We start from the raw sequence: 26508 nt of genomic DNA on the forward strand, positions 1-26508 counted from the left end.
ATAACATTCAATAATTTTATATCATGAGATCAAAAAAAAAAAATATCAATGAAACATTCAAAAATTGGTTACCAATAATTGCTAAATAATAAATCATAAATTAATAAAATACTTGTTAGATTAAGATGTTATTAGTTATTGATTGTTATTTTAATTAATTTTATTAAATAATAAAAATTTACTTTAAATTATTATTAGCTACTGATGACTTATATATTTTTCTTTAAATATAATCGTTTAAAGTGGTAGCAACTATTTGTCATAGCTAAGATAAAATTTCCAATAATATTTATCAACAGAAGTCATTTTTGAATCGAGGTAGTAAAAACATTTTCATAATAAAACTTTTTTAATTTTTGCTTAATTACGTTTAATAGTCAAGAATTATAAAAACTTCTCTACAAGCATATTATCATTTGCATTTTTATCAATACTGATAAATCAATACTTTTATAAATCAATTTAGAGTTATATTTTATATTTTTTATCCGTTCAATTCTGAATCGACCTCTTAGCATTAATTTTTAATTTAGCGTATTTGAAATCATTTCATTTTATAATTTTTTTAATCTTTTTTATTCATATTTCATGAATTTACTTTTATTGTTTCGTTCTTTGTTTATGAATATATTAAATTTCAACCAAATAGTAATTATATATATAGTATATATTTCTATATGTAATTTTCTCTAATTAATTTTAGTATATATTAGATAATGTTATTTTATTTAGTATTTATTTAAATCATTGAGTAAAATCAAATTATAAAAAAAGCAATAACTTATATATTTTGCGAATATCTCGGAAATTAAGATCGATTAATAATAATATATATAAAAAAAATTGTTCAAATAATTGTAACAATATATATAGTAAATAAAAATTGATATAATTTCTTTTCTTAATTATCAAAATATAGGAAACACTATTATTTACATCTGTGTATATATTTTATCTTTATTAAATAATAATCCATAATTTAACATCGTATCCAAGAAAATGAATTCAACTTATTCTAATAGTAGGGAAATATTCATATAATCTTGAATATAATATTAATTTCAGAAACAAGAACAAGAAGTTCTAATAACTGTAATTTGGCTAAATATTTTAGATATTCTCTATGCGTTCTATTTCACGTTTGCTATAAACAATTTAAATTCTCAATTAACATAACTTTTACAGAATTTGGAAAGTATCAGATTAAATTTGTATTTATTACGGACTGTTGCATAAAGGAAGTTTTAGCAAAAATGAAATTTTTTCTTTATTTCTTAAAATCAAATATTTATTGGTTAAAAAAAATTATATTTTGCCTTTATTACACTTTCAAATAATATAGAGAACTAAACATGAATTTTTATAAATATATAATTACCTTTTTTATGCTTATCATATTCAATGTATATTCGATTTCCATTAATCGCAATTACATTTTCAACTTTTACATGCATAATTGAAATTTACACATGAATTACAATAATTAACGCTATATTGCTGTTATATCAGAACAGCAGATATTTAATTGCAAAATGTACACAGTTTCTATTTATGATGCCATGGTCGAATTAATCAATCATAAATAATAATTTAATCGTAAATAAATAATTTTATTAATTTTTTTGATAAGCATCTTTTCCATTTATTTTTTTTTTTTAGTAATTGAATACACATTATTAATCATTCTGCGATTCGAAACTATTTATTTATATCAAAAGTAAAAATAATTTTCAATATATATAATATTAATTTTAATATTTCCATATTAATATATATATTAATTATCATATTTCCATAAATTGATTGAAATTTGAAATATTTATAATTTCTTTTTTTAAAATAAAGATGTTTTGAAATCTATTCAAAAAATAAATAACAATTTAATGAAAAATATCATATTTTAATTATAAAAGGAATAGAAAATATTACATTTATAATATAATTTAGCGTTTTTATTCTTAAATAATTTATAGCTTCAATTTAAATGTTTCATTTGATAAATATAACGAATATTAGGAATATTTTCAATTCTAAGATTATAATTGCAAACCGTAAATCATCAAATGGTTCTTCAAAATAATGAAAAGAAAAAATAATATATTAATTATTGTGATAAAACGATGTAAGTTTTTTATAATTTATAGAAGAGATAAAGAATATTATTTGTTCTTTGGACTATATATATATTTTAAATTTAATTATTTTTAAAATTTTTAAGTTATTTTTAAAATATTTTAAATTGACTATCATCTATTTAAATTTTTCGATATATTTTCAAATCTTGAAAAAGTAGCAAAAAGTCATTGATGGTTTTATTATATCAAAAATATCATCTTTTTTTTCAAATAATTCGAAAATTGTTTGAAAATAAATATTTTAAACAATAAAAGTCGTATGATTTTTTAAAATAAATAATTTTAAAAGAAGTATTAATCTAATATATAAATCCAGATATATATTCGTTAATAAAATTTAAAAAGGAAGTATATTTTAAATCTATTTTATTATCTATTCTTTAATTAATTTTAAATTTTATTACACATAATTTATTTGTTGACATAATTTATTCACTTTGACAATTCTAATTTTTCTAATTTCTTCGAAAGAAATGGCAATTAATTTCTTAAATTCAATAAAAAACGTAAATTGTTTTTCACGATTTACTTTCTCCATAAATTCTATGAAACTATTCATATTTATGTTCATATGCACAGATTCTTGAAAAACTTTCTTAATTAATTCATTTTTTTATATACTTATTAAAACTTGTAAAAATAAAATAATAAAAAATTTAAATAAATATCATATTTATATATATATATATATATAAAAATTATGATTATAATTTTTAATGTTTTAAGTAATTAATAAATCTATACTATAATATATGAAAAACTCTATTAATTTTAAAAACTATTTAATCTTATTTTAGAAAATAATTTATTTTTTTTAACAAAAAAGAATATTTTAAAAATTAATTTAAAACTTAAAATTAGTTAAATTTTATTAGATGATTTGAAGTATAATCATATTTGATCGTATTAATTATCATATTTCCATAATTAATATAATTATTATTAAAATTATTATTAGTATTGTTATTTTTCTTATTCAAAAATAATTTAGAAAGTCAATTTTACATTCGAGCATAAACGCTAAACAATTTTCTAATTGCAAAAAACATTATGCATCGTAACCGAAAGCTTAATCCATTACAAGCTTTCTCATTCCAAAAAGATTATGCAAAACAACATCCCGAATTAATCTTTCAATCTATTCTTGCAGCAAATTAATCTCATGTACCAGTTGCCATTTGCAGACGCTTAAACATATCTAACTCGAACTACAACAACATTAGAATTTACCGTGTTTCGCATAAATCTTCATAACCGATTTACTCGAATTTTATCTAGCGGACTCTCTTCCAATTTCTGTAAGAATTATTTTACGCTCATCCCTCATTGAAACTTCATTGGAGCTTCAATAAATCTCCATCGTTGAATAGAAAAAAAAAAAAGAAAAAGTCCGAGAGGAGTACAAGTTGACAATCGTGAAGCACCTGTTTTAACTTAGGATAAATTACACCATATGCACGTGACCGTGCTTTCCAACATACCAATAGTATGAACAACGGGATGTCTTTCTTCTAGCAGGATATTACTGTCTGCATGAATCTTCGGTATCCGCCCGATGAGGGATCCCTTAAGGATGTCCGTACGAATTTATCGTATCGGTGACTCCGCCACACCTTCCGGAATTATTTTCATTCCATTGCTTCGATAGACTACCATCAAGAGCAATTTATACTATTGATGAAATTAAGTTTCTCGCAAAAAATTGAACTTTGATTGAATTTAAATTTTTTTAATGTTTCATATATCGATAGAAGATGAAATATTTCGAATGATATGGTTTATACGTTTGATTTGCGAATAAAAACATTTCGAAGATAACATGTAAAATTACCTGTATTTTTTTTAATGGAACAGTACATTTTTTTATACGACAATTGATGTCTTGATGTTTTATTCTATAAATTACATTTATTATGTATTATGTATTACATTATGTATTACATTTATGTTAAAATTTAATTAATTTAGAAGATATTTCAGGTTTGTAAATGAAATATATAATGTAATGTATAATGTATGTAATGCAAATGAAAAAAATAAAATAAAGTCTTGTATTTATTTTTGCTTAACTTTTATAAAATTTTTATATAATTATATAATATAATATCATATAATATTTATTAAAATAATAAATATAAGTTTACAATTAAAGTTAAAATAATTAATTTTCAATATAAATATTTAAAATATTTAATACATTCATAAAGAATAAAAAAATATTTTAATAAAAAAGTATTTTATTTGTAAAAATAAACATTAAATCAAACAAATAATTTAGAATTTATTTTATTTAGACATTATAAAATTCTATTTTATCTTTTATCATTTATGATTTAAATCCAGTAATTCCAAGTAGATATACTTCAATCTTATTTGAAAAAGAAATTTTTATGAATGTTTTACTAGACTTTTTCTGATTTTTCCAATCATTCTTTCTGTTATTTTTAAATTACAGATAAATCAATTTTGAAATTGTATTTTATTTTTATGTGATAATCATTTGTGTACTTTTATATATATATATGTATATATAAAAAATTATTTTTATATAATCACAAATTCAAATAAAATTATAAACATATATTTAAGATCAATTATAAGATTCTTATTTCCAAGATTCAAATATATTATTAAAATTATGAAAATATTAAATATATATTAATTATAAAGAATTATAAGAAATTCGATTTTTTAAAATATAAAATATAATAATATATAATAATTTTTAAGAACATAAATTTTATTATTTGTTTCAAGATTTGATAGCTATATAAAATATAAAATATAAAATAAATATAATCATTGAAATATCATCAGTTTATTTATGTATTCAAGAATTATGAATCGAAATATGAATATTGTAATTGATTAAAATTTATAAATACATATTGTATTATTTGATCCCTAATAATTTGATTCTATCTATATATTTCTGTTATATACTCAGCGATAAACATTCATTTTCATTATTTATAAGAGAGTTCATGGATTTTTAAGTGAATTTATGCGTAATAAATTATATATTATCAATTTTAAAGTTAATTTTTTATATTATCTTTAAGAATATTCAGCCTTATTACATTCTTCGCTTTTTATTTTATTTGTCAAAACTTTAAATATATTTGAACATATTAAGAATGATGTAAATTTTTGTATTGAAATATTTCTTGTACAGTTCAATTATAAAAACCAACAAGAATTTTGTTTCATATGAAATATGTATATGCATAATTCGGTTATTATTTCATGAGAATGGAATCAATTCTGAAAATTTTCTTCGAATACTTTTTTTTAGTTTCTTAGTATAATTTTTTAATAATATAAAATAGTAAAATTTTAAATATAAAATATTCACATTTTAATACTTTATTATATTACCAAATATATTAAAAAATATTCTTAACTCATCATTAACTCTCATTCTTAAATCATATATAAAAAATGAAAAAATGATAAAAAATTGAAGTTTTATTAATTAATTTAGCTTCTATAAAAAATTAAACTATTTTTTTGCGGAAAATTAAAAATTAATTTTTAATTTCGAATTTCATAAAAATTGATTTACGAAAATAAGAAATGTATGAACATGAATATTATTTTGTATATTCCTTTATTTTTCATACATTTGTCTTTCAAAATTTTATAAAATTATAAATTTGAATATTTTCTAAAATAATTTTTTTTAGTATCTTTTACAAAAAATGACTGAATCAATTGTTTTATGTTTTAAAAAAATATATTTTAAATAAATTTTAAAAAACAAATTTGATTTTTATATATTTTATATGTTTATTTATATAAAAAAACCAAATTATAAATTAAATTATCTTCTCAAAATTATTCATTATATTTGAAATTTTATTCGACATAATAAACGATTTTAAAATTATTTCATTTTCCACTTTTACATGAAACGTTCTAATAAAGACATTTTCATTAAAATTAAAATTTTCAGCTTAAATGAATTTTTTTTATAGTTAATATATAATATAAAGATTGATTGATTAATATAAAATTTTGATTGATTACATAATATATAAAGATTTTTGATTGGTTACATATAATTATGAAACGACATAAAATTTACAAATTATAATATATTATTTTGCTTGAATGCTTTTTAATATCAAATACGTATCTTTATTTATGATAATTTTATTTTAATTTAAATTAAAATAATTTTAATTAATTAAATTAAATTAAAATTAAATAATTATTAAAATAATTAAATTAAAATAATTTAAATTATTATAACTCTCATTCTTTTTTAGAGAATTATTTTCTTCTATCAAATAAAAAGAACGTAATTTGCTAGAATTATTGTTGTTTCTATTCTTCAGTATTCTTTTGTTGAATATTTTATTAGTGTTAAACATGCAACGAAAAATATTCGTGTTTTCTCAAGTTTTCTCAAGAAAAATAAAGATTTTTGGCTTTTATTAACTGGAATTATTCGTATGATAACTAAAATAAATTAATCTCTTTATTATAATATCTTTGAAAACATTTTTGGTCTCTGGAACAAAGATGTTGTTACAGAAAAATCACATGTGCAAATAATGAACATTTAAATATTTTTATGATTTATTAGAAACATAGAAATAAAAATGATTCTTTTAATATATAATTCATTAATACATAAAAGATTTTTTTAAATAATTTTTAAAGCAAATAAGATTGGTGAATAATATATCTAGTTTATCTAATTGTTTAAAATATTTTTCAAAAAATCGAAAATAAATTTAAAAAGAAAATCAAGAAAATTAAATTAAGCAAAAATAATATTAAAAATTTAAAATAGAAGAAACATATTATGAAAAAATATATGCAATAATCATTAAAATTTGACATTGTTTTTAAGGAAAAAATTCTTAATTAAATTGCAATAAATAATTTAAAAAAAATATATAAATAATTAATAAGTAGAAGTTAAATCAACACACTTTGCCCTCTTTTTATCTATTTTTGTGAAATTCCTTGATGTTGATTGAGCTCGTTGTAATTAATTTGATGTCTGTTCGAATGACAATCGATTTACGCGTCAATAAATGCTTCCGTGGCATTCATCTGTGGTCATGCAATTGCTTTAGCCATTACTTCCGCTGGAGCGTGGACCACAAATTAAACCAGAAAGCAGAAGGAATGTTTAAAACCCTCTCTATATTGAAGTGAAAATAAGGAAAGATTACGAAAATGTAATTAATTATATATTATTATTACGTAGAGAAATATATTACTATATTAAAATTAAAAATTAAATTAAATAAACAGAAAAAAGAAAACAATTTTTATGTAAAAATATTTCAGTATAAAATTCATTTTGAATAAAAAAATCTGAATGTAAATATAAGAAAAGATATGATAAATTTTTATTATGAAAACAATATAACATATAAAAAATTTAACTGATTCAAAAATAAATAAAAAAATAACGTAATCAAAATGGAATAAATAAAAAATTCTGAATCTTTTAAATCTAAAATCTAAAAATTCATAATTTTTTAACAATTTTTTTGTTCCATTTAAAGAATATTAATATTTGTACCATTCTTGAAAACAAATTAATTATTTTGCCATTTTTATTTTTCCATTTTTTCAGAGCCATCAGAATAATATTATCTATCCGTTCTGAATAATAACATATATAATAATGGATAGAAAAACATAGCATTTGAACTTCTTTTATCATTTTTTCATCATCTTTTCAAAAGATCTTTTGCAAAAAATTTAAATGAGATAAAAAGAAAGTTTTCCTCATATGGTTGTATCTTCATATATAATGGTATTTAGCTTTATAAATTTCAAATATTGACAAACGTTTCAAAAGGAAATAAGAAACAATAGAACTCGTAAACGAAAATTTAGAGAGAAAAACAAACACAGAAATTTTGCCACTTACACTGTTATATTTTCATTACAGAATTGCGTATTGTCAGCTTGATAAATATAACCGAGCATTCTTTCTTTGTTAAATAATATAAGTTTATCTACACGCAGAATCTATAACGAAATAAGCTCTGGGTGTTGGTCCAGCTACCATGTTGAATCCACCCCCTAAGCATTTCTTTTGATCCACGCATGGGAAGATAGGTTCGGATTTTATTTTCAAATCTTTTGCTTCGTATCGTTTTTTCTTCTCCGCAAAGTACTTTTTCTTCAAATTGCTCATTTCGATGGTCATTCTCTCCATGCCAATTTTGTACTCGCCCATTTGAACTTCACACATGCTCAACTCTGCCAATAAACACTGAAACGAATTTAATTGTTTAATTCGTGTTGTGTTTATTATCGTGAAAATATATAATTGAGTTTACTCGAAATTTGAAACGAATGCTTAAAATTCTCCAAGGGATGATTTGATTAAAATTAAAAATAACGATTTTAATTTCGATTTTTTATTTCATTTATTTTCATACTAGGATTTACGGATTTTTACGGATTTTCGATTTTATGCTTAAAAATTCTGCATATATTATTTTTTAAATATAATATAATTATGTAAATATTATTTTTTAAATATTATGTATTGATTTTTAATAGTATAATGCAGAAAATATATATTTCTATTCGTTTTCTCTTAAATTAAATATATATTTTTTATTATTTCTAGATGTTGTATACCTATTTTTAAAAAATAAAATCCATCAATTTGACGACTTAATTTATATAGATCAATTATTACGAAATAACAAAAATGAAATAAAAATGAATAAGAAAATACAATATTAAACAAATGATGACTGTTTAACAATAAATATATAATCAAACAAATTGTTTATAATTGTGATATGATAGCAAATTTTGCAGAGAAAAAAAGTGATTTTTGTAAGTGAATCTGTCTTATTATTTTATAATAACAAATAGATTTACATGAGAAATAATTTCAACAGTGCATTTTATAAAAAAAAAATAAGTGCTATTTGGAAGTTTAGCAAAAATTTATTTTCATAAATTTGAATTTATCATGAATTTGAATTTTTCAAGATATTTTCAAAAGCTATCCAAAAAAATATAATTTCTTACATTTATATTATAATGGGCAAGTCTTAAAAAGATATGGAATTGATAAAAAAGAATAATAAAATGAATAATAAGAAGAATAAAAAGAATAATCAGCATAAATGAAGATCAATCTGGATCGGATTCTGATATAAACGAATTATGCGAAAGCAAGAAAGAATTTGACAATATAAACGAAATTGAAGATTCTGACGATAATAGAAATGAAAATTATCACAATACATATCATAAAAGAAAAAGAAAGCGTATTATTTCAGATATTGAAAACGAAAATGAAACAAAAAATTGATGAAAATAATTGATGAAAATATTGTGAAAGCAGGATCCCATAGATGGCCTCTTCATGTGTTTTATAATTATTTTTAGATTAGATACCCATCAATGCCTATTTTATATATTATTATACAAATTATTATACAAAGGGACCAAAATTGTAATAAATTGGAGTAAACAAAATTCAAAAGATTTTTCTCTTTCAATTAGCAGTGAATTAGAAGAATTTGGCAGTTGACTATCACGACAAATGAACAAAATACTAACTTCAACTCAGTATCTGGAATCTAACTATACTTGCATTAAATTTAACAAGTATATATGCGGAAGGTATATATCCAAGATAAAGTGTAGATATAAAAAATATATTGAAGACGATAGTAAATAAAAATCTATAAATTTTAAGTAAATAATTTACAAAAAATTGCATTTTTATATATCCAAAATTTCAATAAAGAAAGATATATAAAAAGATATATAATCAGTGTCCTTAAATCCAGTGTTAAATCTGAACATCTTATTATTATTATATATTTCTGTATATCAAAGATATCTAGTAAAAAACATTTAAATAATATTATGAGTATTGATTTACAGTTAAAAAATAGTCTTTAAAAATAGTTAAAAAATAATCTTTAAATAGTCTTGAAATATTTTATTAAATAATACGTATTATTAATTTATTTGATATTTTTATTTTTGATATTTAATATTTTTTTTCTTTTTGAATAAAGCTAAATTTTAATTATTTGAATATTTAAATCGTTATAAGGATAATCATGATAAATATTTTGTTTCATGGCTTTCAAAATATAAACATATATATACATATATAAAATAACTTATTAAGAACTTATTAAGAAAAAAAAAAATAGCTATTTAAAAATTTTCTACCTTCATTTTTTGACCTCTCTCACGCAACGCTTTTTGAGTTTTGCTAAGAGCAACCGTTACTTGAGGTCCAGGTTGTTTCGATAAAATTTCTCGTAAATTCATATATAATTTTTCGGTATCTTTTATTTTCTTCTCTTTATCAATTGCATCTTCTGCCATTTTTAACACGCGTTTCTGAAGAATTTGAATTTTCTTCACTAAATCATAAGTACTTGGATCGGTACCCTATTTAAATTCATTAAATAATGACGTTAAAAAAAAAATTTCTTTACTATATTCAAAATTTGAATAACATATGCAAGTGGATATAAGATGATTTCTTATGAAAAATTAAGGAAAAAAAATTAAAATAAAATTTGTTTATCCAAAATTTTGTTTTCGAAATCAAATTGAAATATTCGAAAAAGTTTAAAAATTTTTTAAATATAAATAAAATCCGCAAATTTTTTATTAGATACGAATAAATTCTCGATAAAATCTTTATTATCCTATACATAAAATAACATAAAATTGTAAAATAAAATTTTATTGTTCCTTGTGTTTGAAAAGATCGAGATTGAATATATATTTAAGAAATTATAATCGATAATTTCTAAAATTTTTTAAAAGTAATTTTAAAATAAAATTAATTATAAATTTTTTACTTATTTTCATATATAAAATAGTAAATATTTTCGATTGATAATTCATTTATATCTTTCATATATAATAATCGATATAATTTTTATTTATTTTATTCTATTCTTTTTTTTTCATAAGAAATATTATTATTACTCTATATTCATATGTTATTCCTAATATATATTTATATTAAAGATAAAAACTCGACCTCAAGTTTCCGCCATCTATGAATGTTTAACGGCGTTTGAACCTCTTCCTCGAGTGCCATCACCTTCAGTCTCTCCTTCGTTAAATCTCGATTCAAATGAAACACTTCCTTACGTAGATTGCTCATATTCTCAATATTCTTTAATAATAAACATTTCTCTGTTCTCAACTTTTTCACTTCCAATTTTAACAATCTAATGTCTTCCAATCTCTGATTATACTGGACCTCGCCTCGTTGGAGCGTTCCATGTAAAACCTTTAATCTACTATATTGAAGAGTTAATTCATCGTTCCTACGGACTAGCTGAGTTCCCAGAATATCTCTCTCGTTCATGACATTATCGATGTCCTTCTTGTGTCGTGCAATGTCTGTTTCAGCGCGTAGGATCACTTGCCGCAAGCTCTTCTCTTCTTGTTTTAACGACTCGATATCCCGTCTCAAGTCGGACACGTCTTTGCGGCATGATAACAGATCCACTCTCAATCCTTCCTTTTCTTTTTCTACTTTGTTGCGAACTATGGAAAAAAAAGTATAGAAGATTATAATCTTAAAATTTTGTTAATTTTCAATTTATATTATTGAATTATGCAATTGAAGAAAATTAATAATTAATTAATAATAAAAAAAATTTAATCAAAACAAATTATATATTTCTATATACATTTTTATTATATATTTCTTATTTTCAATTTATATTCAATTATATATTTCTAAATTTGAAAATATTATTTCATGTTGAAATCTTTGAAAAATATTTCTATTTATATTTATGTTATTTATGTTATTATTAAGCTAATAACAAAATATTTTTTTTTTAATTAATCAAAGATAGATGTTTTATTTTTACTTTTTAAATACCGAAAATAGATTGAGCTTTTTATATCTTATATACACTAATATAATATTAATATAATATAAATAATTTTAAAATTAAAAACTGTTTTGAAAGCATATTTTCTAATATTTTAATGAAATACTCATTTCAAAATACTATTTTTATGATTTTATATTATAATTTATATTTAAAATATTATTTCAATATATAATTAATATTTTTAAGAAAAATTTATTTATAATAATCATATTTATATTAGTTAAAGAAAAAAAATATTAATTTATAATTTATATTAAAAGTCTAATTTCTTCAATTCTGATTAAAAACTCATCTTTAGTATGTTATCTAGTAATAGAAAATTTTATCAAAGAAATAAAGACTGTTTGAATATAGAGATATAAAATACAAAAAGAAAATATCAATAATAAATATTTGAACTCTTAAGAACTCTATGTTTTCGACTATAGGTAATCAATAAAGACAGTATTGAAAAAAATAAAAAAATAAATTGAAAATATAAAATAAATTTTTTTAATTTAAAGTTTTATTTTTGAAAAATTTTCAAGTACAATTATAATTGGCTATATTTTGATTAGATACGAAAGAATTCTCAATAGCTAGTTATTCTATATATGAAAAAAAATGTATAATAAATTTCTTTCATTTGAAAACTAGTTTTTGAAAAAATTAAATTTGTAAATATAAAATTTTATTTTATGATACTTATTTTCACATATAGTAACGATAAAATTATCGATTGATAGTTCATTAGTATTCAAAAGTATTCCAGAGATAATTTTTTAAATTTGGTTTATTCGAAAATGAGACCTCGAATGAAAACATTTTATTCTATATTTTGGACTTTATTTTTTTTTTTTTTTGCTTATTTTATTTTTTCATATAAAATTACTTTTTATTATTAGAATACTGTAATTATTATATAATATCATACATTATATATTATATTATATATTATTATATATTATATATTGTATATTGTATATTGCATATTATATATTGTATATTATATGTTATATATTGTATATTGTGTATTGTATATTGTATATTGTATATTGTATATTGTATATTGTATATTGTATGTTGTATGTTGTACGTTGTATGTTGTATGTTGTATGTTGTATATTGTATATTGTATATTGTATATTGTATATTGTATATTGTATATTGTATATTGTATATTGTATGTTGTATATTGTATATTGTATATTGTATATTGTATATTGTATATTGTATATTGTATATTGTATATTGTATATTGTAAATTGTAAATTGTAAATTGTATATTGTATATTGTATATTGTATATTGTATATTGTATATTGTATATTGTATATTGTATATTGTATATTGTATATTGTATGTTGTATGTTGTATGTTGTATGTTGTATGTTGTACGTTGTATGTTGTATGTTGTATGTTGTATATTGTATATTGTATATTGTATATTGTATATTGTATATTGTATATTGTATATTGTATATTGTATATTGTATATTGTATATTGTATATTGTGCATTGTATGTTGTATATTATATATTATATATTGTATATTGTATATTGTATGTTGTATATTGTATATTGTATATTGTATATTGTATATTGTATATTGTATATTACATAATGTATATTGTATATTACATAATGTATATTGTATATTACATATTGTATATTATATATTAAATATTATATATTATATATTACATATTATATATTATATATTATATATAAATTCGTTAAAAATAATTCATTAGAACTATTATTTTTAAAATTCCATAAGAAGAAGAAAATAATTCTTCATATAATATTCAGTAATATAAAATCTTTAATCATGTTATTTTTCATAGTTAAAATATTTTATCTAGCATTTAAAATATTCGAAAAATATTTTAAAGTTTTATTTTTTATGACTTTTTTTTATTTAAATAAATAATTTAGACATGATTTTAGATTCTTAATAAAATATATAGAATTTTATAACTGTGTGTAAAAGATAAAAAATATAAATAATATTAAAATATATCTTGAAATATAAAAAAATATTAGATATAATATTTTTATTAATAATATAGCATAGTATTTAAATTAATTATTCAAATAGAATAATTTTAACTTTTTTTATAAAGAATAAATCTTCTATATCTTCTAATCTTCTAAATCTTCTAATTATTTTACAAAGAATTTCATCAAAATAATTAACAAATTATTATTTATTAAATGCTATTCAGATATCAAATGTTTATCAAAAGAAGAGAGCTTACGAAACTGCTCTTTAATCATTTGGCTTTCCTTGAAGGCAATATCCTCTTTTAGCTGTTCGATTTGGTGATTGAGTACTTTTAGCTTGTTCCTGAGTTCTTGTATCTCTTCCTGTGCTTCCGTCAAACTTTTTCCGCACGCACTTCTCTCGGCTCTAACCATTTCGTATAGATTCACTTGCTGACGATACTTGGCCTCGGCTTCAGCTAGACGTTTCTTGTAATTTGAGATTTCGATTTGCTTCAGTTTTGCTTCGTTTATATATTCTTCCACCTATAAATGCACAATTTATATAATTCGATTAATATAAATTAAATTAAATATTAATATATTCGTTTACAAACAAGAATGGAAATAAATTTTCAATTATATCGAAATTTAATTTTAGATATGTGATGAAAAAAAGATTTTTAAAAGGAATAAATAAAAATTAATATTTTTTATTTCTTCAAATATGATTTTAAAAATAAATTTTTTCAAATATTAATTAAATATAATTAAATATTAATTAAAAATAGTATTATAATAATATCAATTTATAAAGATATTATTTTAACATTGAAATATAAGAAAATATTTCAAGCAAGTATTGTATTTTAAACAATTTTGTATTACAGTGTGATATATTCAAATTATATAATTATAAATTCAAACAAATTTCAATATTTAAGTAATAATAAATAAAAAATACAATATAATTTGATACGTACTACATTTTAATTCAACATAAAATAAATATTTCATTTGTATTGACTCCAAATATAATATTATAGTTAAATATGAAATGAAATTATATTTTTAAATATTTAACAATTTGAAGAATTATTTCACTTTTATAATATTTATTTTACTTCTTTCAAATTTTTGTCAACTTTAATTTTAAGTTTGGAATAATTAAAAAATTTTTGTCAACTTTGATTTTAAGTTTGGAATAATTAAAAAATTTTTATATGAAGTAAATAAGATAAAGATTTATGTTTTAATGAAATTATTATTTTAATTTTATAATTAAAATATGATATCAAATTTCTTAAAATTTCGTGTATAAAATTATAAATAAAAATAATAAAATATTTTTAATGAAATATAATGGCATAATACAGACAAAATATAATGAAAATAATAAAAACTATTTACTTATTTATTTATTTATGGAAATATGACATTTAAATAGTTTCTAAATTGTAACTGCACTAAAGTATTTATAACACAAACTGCACATACCTTGTTATACCAGAATATTAAATAGTTATTTATTTTATACGTTAGTCGCGTAATATTATGTGTGAATAGTACGCAATATGATTTCGAAAAATATAGTTCGAAAAATGTAGCAAAATTTTCTTAATAAACATTTTAGTAATTGATTATCAAATGTAAAATATTAAAGTATATAATTTAATCTTATAAATAATAATAATTGTTTTAAATATCTATCACTTGATACTATATATTATAATGGTACAGAATAATGATATTTTAAATATATAAATATCTAAATATGTAATTTTCAAATTAATTTATTTTAAATTAATTTTGTTACAAAACCTTTAAATCCTACCACTGAATTTCTACTAGCAAAAATATATAAATATTTTTATAATGAATTCATAATTTATATCAAATTTATATTGAAAATGTTCTTCATAATATATTTAAAATCATTCTATTGAATATAATATATCTATCGAAATTATATTGAGAATAAAATAAATAAAATCAATTGTAATATTATTATAAAATTACAAATATTTGCAAATCGTTGGAATTAAATTCTGTACTTGCGTAAATTGTAGATTCTACCTCTAGTAGTAGTTACTAATCTAGTATTAATTACAATTTCATGTACAATCACGAAATGAGCCGATTGCATACATCCGATAATTCCAACCACACATGCGTAACATGATGTGGTTACACACGGTGCGTGCGCCGGAACCACTGTTAAGACGATATTTCCTCAAACATAGTAAATTCAATTTATCAAACATATATAATTACTTATAATACTTACGTTTCTTATGATATAATGATATAAAGTTAGGTTTATGTAAAATACGAACTTAATATATTAATTTATTTAAACAACTCTGAAGTTGTAAAGTTGTATTTTCATATTTATTTATAATATTTTATTTATATATTTTTAATTTATTTTTAATTAATTTCATTAAAATATTCAATATATGAAATTACATTTAAAGAATTAAAATTACAAAAGTAATTCATCAAATTATTAAAATTAAAACTATAAAAGTTATTCATCGAATCATCAAATCTATCAATCAATAGATATTCATATGATCTAGTTAATTTAATTGATTCAAATAATCATTTAATAAAAAAGAATTTTAAAAATTAAATAATTCAATTTTTAGTCCAAAATTCTTCAAATTGTATGTTAAAATATTATAATATTATAATATTAAATATTAAAATATTTTTAATATATAAAAAATGTTTAAGATAATCTCGTTAAAAATTTTTATAATTTATTTGACAACAAAAGATTTCATAATTTCTATCTATCTTTTTATTATTCCGGAAATTTATTATAAAATATAATTTACTATTTAATTTTTATCAATTGACAATTAATTATGTCGGAATTAAATAATAGATTATATTCTATAACGAAAAAAAGACTAATATAATGTAGAAAAATGATATAATATGAAAATGTGAGAAAAAATTTTTATTCGTGCAATTATTTTTTAATTTATAAATAATTATAAGTAATTAATTAAAAAATAATTATATTCATTATAAAAAAATTTTAAAAAGTTACCTTAATGTAATTTAATTGTTTTTTTAAATATATATTATCCAAATAAATTGAATTAATTAGAAAAAAGTATAATATATCTGATGATCATATATAGATGAATTATATAGATGATTAGTGAATATAAATGAATATTAAAAATTTCAAATCTAATAAATTCAAAAAATTAAATATTTTTTAAAAATTATATTTTATAAAAATTGACAAACAAAACGAATAACAATCATTCGTTATCACTCTATCCTTATTACTCTAAGTATCCTTATCATTCTAACTAAAAATTTTTTAAATAAATAAAAAATATTCATTATATTTCTATATTTCAAATTATCAAATAACCAAAAAAGTTTTTTGGAAAAAAAAAATAATAAAATATGGAAACATTTATAAAATCTAAGTGATATTATTCTATAGACAAATATAGACAAAAATATCTGTAGACAAAAACAGTTAGAAATATTTTTTTTAACATGTAAAATTGTAAAAAATTACTTTTGTATTTTTATACACACGTAATATATTCAATTACAGTTAATCCAGTTATATAAATATATAATTTAATATCATTAATAAAATATTTTCGAAAGATATATTATAAAATTTTTAAATGAAAATTAACAAGATTCATTAAATTTTATTGTTTATAGATTTTCATATTATTATATATATTTAACTTTTGTTAAATTTGAACAATCACTTTCAAAACTAAAAATATATAAATATGTTCATGAAATTTTTTTAATTTCTAAGTTCTAAGTGAGTTTCCTAAATTTTTGTAAAATTTATAATTATTATCTTGTTAAGAAAAAGAATTACTTAACAAATAAAAATTTTTTCTCGTATTTTCATATTTTTTTTCTATTACAAAAAACTTATATGTACATTTGATATAAAAAATAAAAGATCGAGATTTCATATAAATACTTAATATATAACCAAGATATGAACATAGATCTTTTTTCATCCTCAATAATTCAGTAAATTTACATTAATCGCTCGTGATCACGATTGAATACATATGCTTCTGGAATTTGTGCAAACCGAAAATGGCGCGTACGCGATAGGATAAGCGGAATTGTTCAGGTGTGCTGCGTAATCGAGTATCCTGCAAGTAGTCGAGGTAGACGTGCTGTTAAACATCTATCTAATAATAGGTGTTGATATAGCGTGAGCTGTCAGCCAAGTTGTATGGTAGGCGTGGAGTCGAGGTATCGGTGAGCGGTACATGATTGCTGTGTGCACAGACATCAAGCGAATTGCACTGGCGGATATGTACGGTTTGCCGACCAGCGGGAGGTAAAGATAGACATAGGTCAGTCGTTCATTTTAGATATACCAGTTAGTCTTAGGCCTGTTGTGCTTTCGAAAGATTTGCGACGAGATACCGCCATCATTCAAGAAATAACTATTATTTTATGTTTGTTTACAATTTTTTGATGAATGAAATTTTTGAAATAGCTAATCAAAAAAAAAATTCTGTTATGTAAAAAAAAAATGAAAAAAAAGAATGAAAGAAATAAAAAAAAAATATTTTTTAATAGGGAAACAAATACTTATAAATACTTATAATTTTAGCATAGATTTAAAAAAAGAAAATATCTTAATCAAAATTTTATTTTTTGAAGATAATTATTCAAATTTAACTAAAATTATATATATATATATATATATATATATATATATATTGTTATTTGATATTGAAAATGATAAAATTCAAAATATTAAAGGAAAAATTTTTTAAAATTTAAAATTTATATTTTTGAAAAATAAATATAAATTTTATTAATTATTATTATTATTATTAAATAAATTTATATAAAAATAAAAATATATTATATGAATATTTTATTTTAATAAAAAAATTGAAACTACTATTAAACTACTATTAAATAGACAATTATCGATATGACAATTTGACAAAGAAATCCTTAGAAGAATGAGAATTGAATAAATTTTCAATCATAAATTTTGTAATAGTTTTTTTAGAAATCTTTTTTGAATTCATTATAATTGAAATATAGAAAATATTTATGAAAATTTTTTAAATGTATCTCTTATAAACTTCTTATAAAATCTCTTATAAACTTAATTTTAAACTTAGTTCTGGATAATCATTTTCAACTGATTATATATTATACATAGAATCAGTATAATCACTATAATATTATATATATAATATATACTATTATATTATATTATACTATATTATACTATTATACTATTATACTATATTATACTATATTATATATTATATACTATAGAATACTATTGTTTTCAGATGTGCTAAGAATATTAATTTATAAATAATTCTTTATTTCATAGATTTATAGATTTTTCTATTGTAACAGAAACAACAAACTTGGTTTATTAATATTTTTATAGTTTATTATTAATCTGTAATAGTATGAAAATTATTTTCTTTTCTTTTATAATCTTATAAAAATAAAAAGAATAATAATTTATAAAAAAATTAATAAATAATATATATATAAAAGTTACAGAAACAAATAATACTATAATTTTTGAATTCATAAAAATTAATGAAAAATAAAGAAATTAAATGACAAATATATTTACTATGTCCATTCGATATTTTATGTTATGAATATGAATGTTAGATAATTATCACATTTATTATTATGAGTTGTGTCAATATTAAACTTTGTTTCGACTTAATAGTTATCATTATTAAATTTGACATTTTTATCTCAAATTTTATAAAGTTAGAATATAATTTATTTTATATTAAGATTTAGAATTTTTTTTATTTTTTATATTAATAATAAATTTTGCAGTTTTATATGTATAATATAACAACTAATATCAAATTATTATTTGAAATATTAAATACTGTTATGCTCATAATTTTCTTTCTATATTATATTATATTATATTATATTATATTATATTATGTTCATAGTTTTCTTATATTATTTAAAATTTTATTCGGATAATCGTGATTGATCTCATGTAATAACACTATTATGTGGGTTATATTTATATATTCTTATTTTATTTTTTAAACGAAATATATAATACAGCAGATTCCAATATTTGATTTCTCGAATATCTTTTTTCATAGAAATAATATATAATATATAATATAATAACTTACCTCTCGTGCTAAACCTTGAGCAACCTGATTATGTTTATCTCTCTCCTTCTCCACTACAGTCAAATGTAACTGAACATCCTGAATATCCCTTATTGAAGAATCGAGTTCATGTTCGATTTTTCTCCTACTGTACTCGCATACTAGCATCTCATGATTGAGCCTTTTAATCTGATCACCTAAGTTCTCTTTGGTTCGCGCTAGAATATTCCTCTCTCGTAGAAGAATCTCCATCTCTTGTTGCTTGACAGCGATTTGTTTTTGTAGTGATATTCTTTGATGCGCCAAATTCTTTGATTTTGTTGATAATTGTTTTACTTCTTCTTCTAGAGCAGATTTATCGGTTTCGTATTTTTGAATTCGCTTCGCCATTGCATCTCTCTCCGTTCTAAGCTTTAAAATATCTTCTTTTAATCTATAATCACAGTGAAGTTGAAAAGTTAAAATTTGAAGAAACAAAATATTTTATTTAGATTTATCAAAAGATAAATAAAGTATAAAAGATATAAACAATATATAAATTAACAATATTATATAATATAACAATATTAGATATAAACAATGTAACAATTTTCATCGGAAATCTTTTTGGAAATTTTCAATTTTTTTATCACTTTATTTTTATTTCTTTTCTTGAATTTTTATTCCAATAATAACCGAAATATTCTTGTTTTTCAATACAGCCACCTATACTTTTTTAAACTTCTTTCTTATGAAAATGAGGCAGTTTAATTTCCATGACTATCAAATAATATTCTTCGAGATCCGAGTATCGATCTTTCAGTTAATAATCTAGAATTGCTCCAAAAAAAATTATTATTTATTACAAGCTGAGTTGAAGAAGTCTTCATTTTAAATTCTATTTTAAATTGTATTTTACAAATTAATATTCCAAAGACCTTATAAATATATTATGAACTTTATAATTTTTTATATTAATGATCTTATAAATCATTATCCAATATTATTTCTATTAATCAAATATTATAACATAAAACAATACAACATGCACAAAATAAAAAACTTTTCAAGAATAAAATATAATTCAATACTTTTATCCAATAAATAATTAATATATTTACTTTGATACACGATATTGGGATTTATTTGTTTGAAGTCTCATATATCTTGTCGCGGTTTAATAAAAGACATGATTGTTCAGTTTTTACTTAATAAGTAACAAAATTGAAATGAAAATTTTTGCAAAAAAAAATATTGTATAAAATTATTGATAATTATTAATTATTGATAATTATTTATAATATTTTAAAAGATACTTCATCAATAATTTTATCTTGATCAAAATATATATTGCCAAGAATGTTTATCTATCCTTATAACTTAAAATCGGTAATTTTTCACAATTTTCGAAATATTTGGGAAAAAAGACTTAATTTAAAATCATATAAATTTTTAACAATTTGCATTTAATAAGAAAAATAGAATTTAATAATTAAAAAATTCAATTTTTTAAATTATTTTATTATTCAATTATTCAATTTTTTTGATTAGATACTTTTTTTCACAATAATAAATTATGTATTCTATAAATAAAAATACCAAATAAATTGAATGTATTGAATATATTTTGAATATATAATAATAAAAATGAAATAGATAATAAATAAAAATGATATAAAATGAAATGGAATCTCTTTTTACTCTTTAAAAATTTTGATGCAATCAAGTTCTATACTAATTTATAAAAAAATGACTTTAAATTAAGTTAAATTGTTTTATAAGATAAAAATGCAGGAAGATTACACAATAATATATACATATATTTATAATAAATAAATATTCGAAAAGAGATATATATACATATAAAATTTTTAAAGGAAATCTTAAAAAATATTTAGTATTAAATATATATACATAAAAATATTTTTTTATGAATATCTTGAAATCTAAAAAAATTCGCTTGTTTTATATATATATAGAAAAAAATTGTTCAGAATGATGGTCTTGATAATATATTTAAAAAAAAATCATCATCATAATATCTAAAGAAAATAATTACCTTCATGAAACACGTCATCAATAATTCCTGTATTATTCAAAATAATAATTTAAATAAAATAAATTACAATTAAAATAAATACAATAAATTATATAGACTAACTGTTGTGGGTTATCTGCGAATTAAAGATAACGATTGTAACTATGGATTAGGAACAGTATTAAATAACAGCGGATGTTGCATTATAGATTGATGCTAAAAGCTGACAATTTCTAGATAGAATAATTCAATTATAGTATTATGCGATCGAATGATTATAAATTTCAGATAGCATCTATACTATTTTCATGCATAAATATATATGATGAATATTACAATACATATATATGAATATATATGTATTTGTTTATGAATCGATGCTAGAAAAATTATTCAACGTCTTATTTTTTTCTTTTTCTATTTAATTCAATTTTAACAAATTTTAAAAATGACAGCAATATATAGTGATTTTAGAAAAATTGTATGATATTAAATGACCACCTATTAATTACTCCAGGATAATTAAAAAATATCTTTTTTTTATTTTTTCATTCATTTCCTCATTCGTATTTATTATATATGTATAATATATCTAAAAAATAATAATAATTTAATTTTAATAATTTCATTTATAAAATATATTGTATTATATATATATATATATATGTATGTATGTTTAGAATGTCCTGTATGTCTATGTATATATTAAAATTTAAATCGACTCATTCGAATATCTAACTATTAATGATATTAATATATAACTATTAAAAGATGTTTTAAATAAATATTTAATAATTTTTTGAAACAATACACAATTTTATATATTTAATTTTTCATAAATTTTGTATAATTTTGTATAAATATGTGAAAAATATAGAGAATATGTAGAAAATATTTTATTTTTTGATATAGAACATATTATTTATTAAACTATTTAATTATTTGCAACTTGATATTGTCTTTAAAAAAGTATAAAGATCTGTATCATTAAGTTTGGAAAATATTTTGATTAGTTAGATTTAAATAAATATTTACAAAAATGTACAATATTTTTGGAGGAAGAATTTTAAAATCTAAATTATAATAAAATAATTAATGTAATATATTGTCAATCCGAAAAAATAATAATACAATTATAAAAGAATAATTTTTCAAAAAATGAAAAATTATTTATAAATGATCATAAAAATTTTTATCATATTTCAATTTTTCAAACACTTTTATTTTTATTACGATAAAATTAATGTTTAGAAAAAGTAATTCCAATAATTTTCACTTTGATATACAGAAATAATGTCGAAATATCCATAAACTGAAAATTCTTAAGTAATTTCAAGCAATTTTCTTTTGCAAAAACTTTTGTTACAATTTCGTTAACGACTTATTAATGAAAAAATACTAATCAATCATGAAGCACATAGCCTAGTCGAGCTGCTATAATAGCATTGATTACTATGCTACTGAACAAATCCAAGTAATATTACCAAAAATACTTTCTCGAATAACCTTCAAGAGACTTTAGTTATTGTTTAATTATTTCTTAAAAAATTTATTGTTCATTATTTATTAAAAATTTCTTTAATATTAATTAAATTATTATAATTATTAATATTAATTTCTTCTTTATTAATTATTGAAAATAAATTACGAATAGAAATCATTTCATAATAAAGTTAATATAGATAAATCACGCAATTGGAATAGATTATAGATTAATTCCAATTATTATCATTGAAAATAGAGAAAAATTGAATGGCTTGATAAATTTATAGGTTCATTCATTTTTCTTATATAAATATATAACAATGTACTAGAAAATACAAATATAATTTTTTTTTAAATTCCATCCTATATGTATTTTTTTATATATAAATTAAGTATGTTTTTCTGTATATTCTATGTTTATTCCTTCAAAATATTCATAAAAAAAGCTTCCAAAATAATTAAAGTTTTGATATGAGTTAGATATTTATTCGAGGAAATGTTTAAACTTATTGTTGTTACACATTACATTTTTTACATCGTTTTTTGATGTTTTCTATTACAATGTTGAAATAATTATATTGAAACAAGTTAATATTCACTATACTAATCTTTTATTTCAATTAAAAATTTAAAAGAATTAGAATAATTTTTAAAATAATATAATTTAATCTAACTTAATTCATTTTTTAATTAATTTGATCTATCTTAAAAATAAAACTATATTATTTATAATAAATTAAAATTTATTATTTATATTTTTTGATATTTAAAATAATTGTTATATTTTGTAAAATTTTTTTGTCAATGATTTTTTAATAAAAAACAAACGAATTGTTAAAAATCGTTTTGGAGATTATTTAGGAAAGAAAAACATATGTCAAATTTAAGATTAAAATCGTCTTTTTCAAATATCAATAGATTTGTTTTACAAAGTGATGAATATTATTAATGTAACATAATGATATAATTACATGTAATAACGTAATGATTAATAATAATTACTAATAATACTAATTACTTAATAATTATTAATAATAATCGCTATATTGGTATGATTGCATATTTAAGAAATCATTAAAAATTTAACGAAAAATTTACAATTTGTAATTCTTCTTGACCAACGATATTCTGATATAAACGATATCAGAAAATATTAAAATTTTCTATAGAAACAATTTGAATTATAAAAAATATTTCAAACATTCAAAATGAATCAAATTTACTTTTTCAATAGTATTAAAATAATTGCAATGAAGAATTTCAATGAAGAATTATGTTTTCTCATTCATCCAATTCGGTTCTCTTCCTAGAGAGATAAGTGACAATTTGCATAACAAATTATACTGTAACTATACATATCAGCGCGCATTATACAAAATTTAATGAAAAATAAATTTTGTTTAGAGATAATTTTCGGCAATTGATTGTCTCATCCAACATGTATAATTTTGCAAATAATCCCAAAATAATGTTATGTCCTACAATCAATTATGTTCCAATCGTGCACATTTATTTTATTACGGGAAATCAAAAAAACGCGAATCAAAGCATTAGTATGAAAAAAAAGTGGGGAAAAAAAACGAACGACAATTATATCATTGCGGTTTCTAATAATTTAAACTTAATTAGATATTTTAGTCTAAATTTAAAAATAGTCTAAATATTTTAGTAAAAATATTAAATTATTAAAGAATTTTAAAATAAAAGTTAATAAATATTAAAATATAAACAATAATTTTTATATATAAACAAATATATAAACAAATATTTTTTAAATCAATATATATATAGAAATTCAATTTTTATTAGTGTTTAGATTAATATAATATAATCGGATAATTATTTAAATTATAATTGATAAATTAATTACATAATTTTTATGTGAATTAGCAATCTTAATTCTTAATTGATGAAACTTTTCTATAATTGATCGATCGCATTTCTTTCATGAAATTATTTAAAAGAATATAAACTATTAAAATAAATATGTAACTTTCGTATAATGCAATTATTAACTAATAATTAATTAAATTTATTATTATTATTACTATTTAATAGAAATACTTGTATTTTGTCTGCTTTTGTTCTTTTATCTTTTTCTCCTTTTCCAGCACATCTTTCTCCAAAGTATCTATTTGTGAATTTGCATTTTCGAGATCCGTTTCGAGATTCAACTTTTTTACCGAGAGCTTGTTTATTTCTTTTTGCATTTTTTCGGAAGATGCTTTTTGCTCTTTCAGCGAAGATTCCAATTTCGTTATGTTCGTAGTCATTGTATTAATCGTTGTACTTGCTGACTGAAAAAATAGATGAGAAAATCACCTGACGAAATTAATATATTAATATTAAATGGATTTTTATTATTTTTCTATTTTTAATTTAAACATAAAATAATAGATTTGCTATTATTTTAATCAAAATAAAAATATACGAAATATTTATATATACATATGTATTTATTATATATATATATATATATATATATATATAATTTTCATCATTGTAGAATTATATCTAATAATTCATTCACATTAAAAATAAATAAAAAATATCACTATTTAAAAATAATTATAATAATTTATAATAATAGTAATTATTATTATGCTATGTTAATAATAATATGTAATATAAATATATATTTAAAAATAATAATGTAGCTAATTAAAAGCAAGAAAGCAATTTATATAAACTACTAAAAAGTATTCAAGAGTTTATAATTTATAATATTAACCCTAAAAATAAGAAATGTTTAATCAATATAGATCCAATCTTCAATTAAATTTAAATGTAAATCTGATTTCTATTATTTATGAATCGAATATATTTATTCAATATTTTTTTGTAATACTGAAAAAAAGAATTAGA

General features: G+C 19.1%; 1 protein-coding gene across 2 annotated transcripts in view; it reads right to left on the reverse strand.

The window, feature by feature from the left end:
* Window positions 1-8021: 8021 nt before the first annotated feature.
* Window positions 8022-26508, reverse strand: part of LOC107993454 (cilia- and flagella-associated protein 58-like) — a 91779-nt gene continuing 73292 nt past the window's right edge. For both annotated transcript variants that reach the window (XM_062076897.1, XM_062076896.1), the window contains exons 6-11: window positions 25708-25940; window positions 20163-20574; window positions 14265-14535; window positions 11152-11666; window positions 10323-10547; window positions 8022-8382 (exon numbers count right to left, since the gene is read on the reverse strand). In XM_062076897.1, coding sequence (XP_061932881.1) covers window positions 8119-8382; window positions 10323-10547; window positions 11152-11666; window positions 14265-14535; window positions 20163-20574; window positions 25708-25940 — 1920 coding nt within the window. In that variant the 3' untranslated portion in view covers window positions 8022-8118. The remainder of the gene's footprint in view (window positions 8383-10322; window positions 10548-11151; window positions 11667-14264; window positions 14536-20162; window positions 20575-25707; window positions 25941-26508) is intronic.

Source organism: Apis cerana, linkage group LG6 (genome assembly GCF_029169275.1).
Source record: "Apis cerana isolate GH-2021 linkage group LG6, AcerK_1.0, whole genome shotgun sequence".
NCBI classification, from domain to species: Eukaryota; Metazoa; Arthropoda; class Insecta; order Hymenoptera; family Apidae; genus Apis; species Apis cerana.